We start from the raw sequence: 8,698 nt of genomic DNA, 5'->3' as shown, positions 1-8,698 counted from the left end.
TGCTTGCCTAACACATACCAGGCCTTGTGTTTGATCCCTATTCTAGACTCAGGTGCTGGGTGCTGTCCCTGAGCCCCGTTTACTCATGATCAGTGCTCTACCATTTGAGGCACAGCTCTACTTCTGGCTTTTTTTTTTTTTTTTTTCTGTTTAGTGGAAATAAGAGGTTCACAGACTTTCCTGGCCGGAATGGCTTTGAACTGTGGTCCTAAGAGCTCACAGTGAAGGAGGGGACCATGCCAGGATCAGCACAGGCAATCTTGAGTTTGCCCTACTCACCTGCCAGTGCAGGAGGCCAGCTCTCTGCCCTCCCCGCTGTCAACTCCACACCGTTTGCTCCTGACATCCCCAAGCTGGTTACCCACTCTCCTTGGGAACCGTCATTCCCCACAACTCCCCACAGAACGGGCAACATGTGTTTCCATTTATTCAAGGCAAAGAATCTAGACATGTTCCCAATAGGAGATGTGAAGACAAGAACTGGGTACAAACTTGGAAAATGAAATGATCAGCTACGGCTGGGATGACACCCACAGATTAGTTTAAGGCTCCGAATGTGAATCCAGGTAGATGCTGACACGCACACTCTCTCGCTCTCTCTCTCACACACACACAGTGCCACTGACGGCCGCCAGGCGCCGACCACTGCAGGCAGCGGCTCCAATATTGCAGTTATGTGTAAAAAAAGGGAACAGGAAGACAATGCGGCAGGCTGCGGCCCCCTGTCCTCTGGGGCTCCATGCCCCACTTGCTGTCACCAGGGCACCCCGGCCGCCGCTGAGCTCTGGCTGCTGGGCTGGGGATGGTCTGGTACCTACCTGTCTTTGCTCCCATCCAAAGAACGCCATGGCGGGTGAGAGCCCCGCTGTCCTTCCCACGGTGGCCCCAGGACCTCAGCAGCGTGGCTGGGTCTCAGGCCGAGGAGCCGGGTGGCTGCTGGCTCTTTGCTTCAGCCTGCTTCTGGACCCCTCCTGGCTCACTGCCACTGTGGTGTGGCCATGCAAAGCCTTGGGCAGCCCCTCTGTCCCCCAGATCCATCCATGCCATGTCGCAAGTGTGGGCGTGAGGACCAGGGACAGGTACAGAGCAGAAGCTGAATTTGGCTTTAGCATTAAGGCCGGTGCTGGGCAGAGGGCCCCATGGGAGAGGCCAGTGTCCCACCCCCCGCTCGGTCCCACAGCACACTGGGGTCACAGAGCCCTGGTGGCCCCAGGCCCTGCCTGTGGTCCCCTGTGTGCCGTCCTCTCTGCTTCCGTGGGTCTGGCATAAAGTGCTGGGTGCCTGGGAGGCAGATGGGCAGACGATACCCCTGTCCCCAGTCTCAAAGAGCTCTTATTTAAGGATGTAGTTCATGAAGAGCTGGCAGGACAGGAACACACAGAGCAGAAACCAGGTGCGGGGGCTGTGCAGGAGGCTTGGGGCTGGTGCCTGTCTGGTCCGAACTGTGCAGCTCAGGATGGCCGAGAGGTGCCTGGAATGCATGACAGGAGAGGGAGCTGTGGGGGGCTGCACTGCCCGCCTCCCCCCTCCCTGTGCCCGGCCAGGTGCTGGGTGTCCAGGAGAGAGGGAGTCAGGACGGCATGTTCCACCTGAGGGGTCGGGGCTGTACGTGGGGCAGAGGGCTAGCTAGTGCCCGCGGCCGGGCATGCCGCTGTGCTGGGCTTCTCTGTGCACTTTCCAGGGGGGGTGGGAGGGGCTGGGCTCTGGCATCCTTGCTGACACCCCTGTGGGGAGAGCAAGCTGTAAGCTAAAGCCCTGGCCCTGGGACCCGGATTGTGCTGGGCTGGTGCTGATGACTGGAATGGGAATGAAACTACAGTAAGGTCACGGGGGCCCAAGTTCATGGGATGATGATGAGGCCTGTCATCCTAGCTACTCAGGAGGCTGAGATCGAGGATCAAGGTTCAAAGCCAGCCCAGGCAGGAAAGTCCGTGAGACTCTTAGCTCCAATTAACCACCCAAACGCAGGAAGTGGAGCTGTAGCTTAGGTGGTAGAGCAGTGGCCTTGAGTGGAAACGCTCAGGGACAGGGCTCAGGCTGAGTTCAAGGCCAGCGCTGGCCGCCCCCGTCCCTCCTGATGCCATGTGTGGGCAGAGGAGAGGAGCCTCAGCAGAGGAGGGCTCGGCGGCCCCGAGTCCAGCGTCCTCCTGGACAGAGGTACTGGATGTGTCTGCTCATGCAGCCCTGGTCTGGGGCCTCTGGACTTGGCTGTGAGAGTCTGCTTCAGTCTAGTTGCACTCTGGGCCCTTCCTGGCCATCTCAGCTTCTCTCTGGTGGCCCCTGTCCCTACATACACTGGAGCTGTCCCCAAGTCCCCAACCAGTTCCTCCTGTAGCTTCCTTGAAGCTCAGGCTCAATGTCAGCTGAGCCTGGGCAGCTGGCCGGCTCAGCCAGCTCCTGCTTGGCAGCCTGTCCCAGCCCTGCCTTCTTCCCGCCTCCGGGGCGGGGCAGCCTGGCTACCTGTGCAGCTCCTGCTGGGTCTCCCGGATGGACAGCATGGCCTCCTGCAGCGCCCACAGCCGCTGGGCCTCCTTCCTGCACCCGGGGCACGGGCTCTCACTGCCTGGATGTGGGGGACCAGAAATAGAAGATGGGAGACGCCATGGGTAAGCTGGGGTTGGGGGGGGGGCGAAGCCTGTGTGGACCATGTCTCATTGCTTGCGACACCTGTGGGAGCCAGCCCGAGGCAGGGGGGAGGTGGGGAGAGGCGTGGGGGGCAGCTGGGGAGTGAGTTCAGGCCCTCTGGCAAGCCCTGGGAGGCCGCAGAGGCAGGCCTCGCGGGGGACACGGCTGTCCGTCGCAGGAAAGGCACGGAGGCCTGGCTTGCCTCTCCCATGGCCTCTGCAGCTCATGTGTCCCTGCATGGTCCCTAGCTCTCCCTCCCCCTGCCGCCCCAGCTGCATCCTCACTAGCTCCTTGGCCATGCTCATGGAGCCCCGGGGGCGGCGGGGCTGGTGATGCCGGCGCTTCTCAGGCCCTGGCCATCCTGCAGAGGGACTGCTGTAGACCTGACCTCTCCCTCCCACCCTCCAAGATGCCCACCAGGGCCTGGCCACAGGGTGGCTCACCAGGAACAAAGTCCCCATCCTCATCTGACAGTTCCGGGCAGGACTCTGGCGTCGAACCGCTGCTCTCGGTGACCTGGCTGTGGCCAGACGGCTGGTCGCTTGCCTTGCGGATTCTCCGGTCTGGGCCGGGCCTCTGTGGAGAGACAAAGCCATGGCAGGGGGCATCCCCTCCCTCCACCCTCTCTCGGGAACATGGCACCTGACACCAGGCTGGCACCAGACGTGGAGAAGGAAGCTGGCGGCTCTGCAGTTGACCCAGGGTGGCTTGAATCTCCACTCTGGCACGAACTAGAGCAGCCACGTTGTTTCTCTGGGCCTCAGTGTCCCCTTGGTGACTCTGAAGGGGTGAGGGCTCTGCCTGTGCAGGGCACCCCCAGGATGTGGAGAGTGTGGGCTGGGCCTCGGCGGATGCGTCCCCAATGCATTCCTCCCTCACGGGAGGCGTCTCCCCCTACTTCCTCCGGAGGCTCCCTGCTTCCCTCTTGCCTGCCCCAGGCTCCGGATGTGTGCAATGCGGGCTGCCCCTCTGGCCCCCCCCGGCGGGCATGGGCGGCCCGAGCTGTCGCTCGCCTGTGCGCTGCAGCGCCGTGGCAGAGGCTGGCTTTGAGAGGGGAGCACACGTGCGCTCGCATGCATCCTGCAGCCCGGGCAGCGTGGGCCTTGCTGGACAGGGAGGGGCGGGCAGCCAGGGGTGGAGGCCCACGGTGGGCTGGGGAAAGGAGCATGGCAGAGCTGGTCTCAGAGGCAGGGGGGCTGGATGGGAGACGGTGTGGGGAGAAGGCGCTGGGCTGGGGACGGGGTGGGGTGCTGACCTCGTGCCCGGGTCCTGGGCTGCCCAGGAGGGTGGCCTGGTGGACCATGGTCTCCCGCCTCTGGGTGTGTAGGACTCCGTCTTTCTCAAACTGCACCATGTCCTTCAGGGGGTCCCAAGGGCTGTGGCTGGAGGGTCCACAGGGGTCCATCGGCTGCGGCAGTGGCTCCAGAGGGCCCTAGCTGCTCTGGCCCAGGCCTCAGCCTCCCATGGTGACCCAGGGGTGCCCTCTGTTCAGGGGACTCCAGGGAGGGCTTCGAGGGGCCTCGCGTGACCGTCCCTCCCGTCCGGGCCTGGCTGGGCGCAGGGACAGTGGCAGCCTGCCGGGGCTGCCCCAGGCCCGGGCCGCGGGCTCTCCACAGCCCACTCACTTCTCGTAGCGGTAGTGCCACTCCTGGGTGAGCGGGTCCAGGCGGAACAGCTGTGGCTTCCAGGGGGTGAGGGTCTGCTGGCGCTGGCGCTGGCGCTGCCGCTGCGCCTCCTCCAGCGCCGACTTCTCCCGCGTGGCCTTGTGCTGGTCGCCCTCCCGGATGGCCCTGGTGACGTGCTGCCAGAGCCTGGGGGGGACCGGTGCTCAGCCAGCCTGCGCTCTGCCACAGGCCCCGGCAGCACCCCTGCCCGACGCCCGTGCCCGCGGGGCCCTCGGCCAGGGCAAGGCCTCACCTCTCCGACTCCAGCTCGCCTTGCTCTTCCAACAGCACTGTGTGCCGCTTCAGCCTCTGCCCACGGACCTCCTCGCTCGGGCTCCAGAAGAGCTCGCTGCTTCCGCTGCCTTCCTCCTTGATAAACACATCTCCGTCCTGCCCCGGATGGCCAGGTGGGGTCAGAGCGGCCGGCCTGCGCAGAGGCTGCCCTGGGCCCAGCGAGGCTGGCCGAGGAGCGCATCCTTACCCAGTGTCCAGTGAGCCGCGCCAGGACCTGCTCCCCCAGCGTCACTGTGCCTGACACCTGGTTGATGCTGGCACTACCTCCAAAGAAAGGCTGCAGGACAGACCCAGGACAGACGGACGCCAGGTGAGACAGCAGGAAGAGGCAGCTCTATCCAGAGACCCATCCTGGGGCACAGAGTGGTCACTGTCCCCACCACGGCTGGGACGAGGCTGCTTCACCCCAGGGCCCAGCGCTCACGGTGGCAGTGGCCCGGCTATGCCTGTCCTGGCTTTGCTGTGTGACCTGACGGCAGCCCTTGCCCTCTCTCAGTCCTTGGGACGTGAAGTGCCGCAGTGCCTCCGAGGCACACAGGACCCCCAAGGCCTCGCTCCTCCGCGGGAGCCCGGCCTGCCCGCCGCAGCTGCACCTGTACCTTGAGCTTGAACTCCAGCTCGGCTTGGAGGCGGTTCTTCTCACACGTGATGCTCACTTTCCCCCCCAGCTCCAGAGACATGGTTCCATACAGGATCCCTGAAAAGCGCCGGGATAGTGGGTCAGGCCTGGCTGTACTGAGCCCGAGGGGGAGGGGACACCGCCAGGAGCAGAGCTGGCATGGGGCAGGGCTCCTCTGAGGAGCCGGGGCGGGCCTGTCGCTGATTGACATCCCTGGGGAGGGGCCCTGGTCCTCCCTCGGTTTTGCTCAGGGCCAGGAGCTCCCCCACGCCTCGCTGGGCCAGGTCCTCCAGGAGCTCAGGCCACACTCCCCTGAGCCTCTCATGGCATCTGTCACAGGCACGTGCCGCCGTGCCCAGGCCCTCTCCTCAGGCCAGGCATCCTTTGCCCCTGATGGGTCCCAGGATGGTGCCCAGCACACTGAACACTCAATGCAGCTTTCTGTCCAGGAGTGAAGGGGCAGGAGTCTTCCCACTCTGGCCACAGTGAAAGCCCCCCCCTCCACCCACAGCAGTGAAAGCCCCCCCACAGCAGTGAAAGCCCCCCCGCAGCAATGAAAGACCTCCCTACCCACAGCAGTGAAAGCCCCCCCACAGCAGTGAAAGCCCCCACAGCAATGAAGGCCCCCCCACAGCAGTGAAAGCCCCCCCTCCACCCACAGCAATGAAAGCCCCCCCCACCCACAGCAAGGCAGTGCTGGGAGGAAAACTTGCAGCTTCAGAGTTGACAAAGACTGAGTTAATGAATAAGTAGCCTGATGGTGCACCTCACGCTTCTACTAGAACTGTGAAGAAGCCAAGCCCCACGTTAGCAGATGAAGAGAAATTGCCAAGATTACGGCAGAAAGGAATGAAACAGAGACTAGAAAAAAAAAGTGATACAGGGCTGGGAAGGTGGCTCAGTGGTAGAGTGTTTGCTTGCATGGATGAGGCCCTGGGTTCCATTCCTCAGCACCACATAAGCAGAAAAAGCCAGAAGTGGCGCTGTGGCTCAAGTGGTAGAGTGCTATCCTTGAGCTGAAGAGCTGAGGGACAACGCCTAGGCCCAGAGTTCAGGCCCCACGACTGACAAAAAGATACAAAGAATCAATAAAAATTGTATTTTTAAAATTAAGATGAATAAACCTCTAGCTAATTTGACCAAAAAGAAGTGAAGAGACTAAAATTAATGAAATTAGAGATGAAAAGTGAGTATCACAACAAATACCAAAGAAATCCAAAGAATCATGAGGGAATACTTCAAAAAACTACACTCAAAGAAATTGGAAAACCCAGAACAAATATCTATGTTCACATGCTCGGCCTACCAAAGCTGAATCAGGAGGAGATGAACCACGAACAACAGATCTATAAGAAGCAATGAGGCTGAAGTAGAATAAAGACTTGCCCAACAAAGAGAAGTGGACTGGATGGTTTTAGTGCCAAATTCCATCAGACCTTTAAGAAGAGCTAACACCAGCACTCCTCCGACTCTTCCGTGAAGCCAGTGTTACACTCGTGCCAACACTGGTCAGAGACCGAAGAAAAGAGAACTGTAGATCAATCTCACTGATGAACATGCACGCAGAAATTCTCCACGGATGGGCTGGGAAGGTGGCTCAGTGGTAGAGCGCTTGCCTTGCATGCATGAGGCCCTGGGTTCGATTCCTCAGCACCACATAAGCAAAAGAAAAAAGCCGGAAGTGGTGCTGTGGCTCAAGTGGTAGAGCACTAGCCTTGAGCTGAAGAGCTGAGGGACAGTGCCCAGGCCCAGAGTTCAGGCCCCACAACCGGACCCCCCCAAAAAAAAATTCTCCACGGAAACTCTTCCAAGCCGGGCACTGGTGGTTCATGCCTGTAATTCTAGCTACTGACATGTGAGGATCACAGTTCAAAGCCAGATGGGGCAGGAAAGCCCATGAGACTCTTTGTTGTTGTTGTTGTTTGCTTTTTTTTGTCGGTCGGGGGGCTTGAACTCTGGGCTTGGGTGCTGTCCTTGTGCTCTTCAGCTCAAGGCGAGCGCTCTGCCGCTTGAGCCACAGCACCACTTCCGGCTTTCTAGCGGTTTATTCGAGATAAGAGTCTCACGAACTTTCCTGCCCGGGCTGGCTTTGAATCGCGATCCTCAGACTTCAGCCTCCTGAGTAGCCCGGCGCCCGGCTTGCCCATGAGACTCTTATCTCCAGTTAACCACCAGAAAACTGGAAGTGGTGCTGTGGCTCAAATGGTAGAGCACTAGACTTGAGCGAAAAAGCTCAGAGACACCATGGAAGAATCCAACAATTCAAGACACATTAAGTCCCAACATCATTCTTCACAAAAATAGAAAAATCAATAAAAAAAATTCATGTGAAGCATGAAAGACTATCAATAGCAAAAGCCATCTAGAGTAAAAAGAGCAGTACTAGAAGCTATCATGATACTAGACTTCAAGTTATATTACACAGCCAAAATAATCTTGGTACTGGCACAAAAGCAGATATGAAGAAAATAGAAGATCTGGGTATAAAACCACACAGCTGTGATTTTTATGTCTTTATTCCAGAAGCAAAACCACTCAGTGGAGAAAGGGCAGACTCTACGTGGACTGGTGCACCAGAGATGATCATCCACCTGCAGGAGCCTCAAACTTGACTCCCATCTCTTACTGTGTACCTAAATCAGCTCCAGTTAGATCAAAGAAGTAAGATCTGGCCAGTCACTGGAGGCGGAGATCTGAGAATCGCAGTTTGAAGCCAGTCCAGACAGGAAAGTCTGTGAGACTCATCTCCAATAAACTACTCAGAAAAAGCCAGAAGTGGCACTGTGGCTCAGGTGGAGGAGCAGCGAGAAAAAGAATCTCAGGGACAGTACCCAAGTCCTGAGTTCAAACCCCAGGGCTGGCACACAACATGTAAAAAATCTGAAACTTCAAATCTACTACAGGAAAACATGGGAAAAATGCTGGAAGATACAGGTATAAGGAATTATTTTCTGAGTGGGATTCCTATTGCCCAGTAAATAAGAACAAGGATGGACAGATAGGACATCAAGTTTAAAAGCTGCTGACAAGCAAAAAAAAAAAAAAGAAGAAGAAGAAGAAGAAAAACCCACAAAAAATGATTAGAGCCAGGAGACAACCCACAGAATGGGAAGAGAAATCTTTACCAGGTATGCAGCAAAATGATATCCAGAATACACAAAGAACTAAAAACAAAAAACAAAACAGCAAAAGAACAATCACTAATAATAGAAGGGCAAGTGAATCTAAACAGGCATCTCTCAGAAGCAGACATACAAATGGCTGGCAAAACCTCCTCACACGAAAAGAAACGCAAATCAAAACCACACTGAATTCCATCTGACCCAGGTGGACTAGCAGCCACGAAGAGCAAAACCGCAGCCATGTCTGCCGGTGAGGACGTGGGGAAGGGATCTCTCACAGGGTTGGTAGAAGTCGGTGTGGAACCTGCTCAAGAAAACAGTCTCACAAAATGGTGCGCACCTTCTCCCCTGCGTGGAAGCCAGATCTAAAACAC

At 58.0% G+C, this 8,698-nt stretch overlaps 1 protein-coding gene across 3 annotated transcripts in view; it reads right to left on the bottom strand.

Annotated features, from left to right (window-relative positions):
• Positions 1-402: 402 nt before the first annotated feature.
• Positions 403-8,698, bottom strand: part of Osbpl5 (oxysterol binding protein like 5) — a 63,790-nt gene continuing 55,494 nt past the window's right edge. For all 3 annotated transcript variants that reach the window (XM_070009668.1, XM_070009672.1, XM_070009669.1), the window contains exons 15-22: positions 5,183-5,280; positions 4,771-4,860; positions 4,543-4,679; positions 4,251-4,436; positions 3,881-4,007; positions 3,069-3,201; positions 2,461-2,563; positions 403-1,471 (exon numbers count right to left, since the gene is read on the bottom strand). In XM_070009668.1, coding sequence (XP_069865769.1) covers positions 1,333-1,471; positions 2,461-2,563; positions 3,069-3,201; positions 3,881-4,007; positions 4,251-4,436; positions 4,543-4,679; positions 4,771-4,860; positions 5,183-5,280 — 1,013 coding nt within the window. In that variant the 3' untranslated portion in view covers positions 403-1,332. The remainder of the gene's footprint in view (positions 1,472-2,460; positions 2,564-3,068; positions 3,202-3,880; positions 4,008-4,250; positions 4,437-4,542; positions 4,680-4,770; positions 4,861-5,182; positions 5,281-8,698) is intronic.

This window comes from Dipodomys merriami, unplaced genomic scaffold (assembly GCF_024711535.1).
Source record: "Dipodomys merriami isolate MVZ:Mamm:240054 unplaced genomic scaffold, mDipMer1.0.p SCAF_78, whole genome shotgun sequence".
NCBI classification, from domain to species: Eukaryota; Metazoa; Chordata; class Mammalia; order Rodentia; family Heteromyidae; genus Dipodomys; species Dipodomys merriami.
Note: the sequence above shows the minus strand (reverse complement) of the source record. Positions and strands in the feature narration are given on the sequence as shown.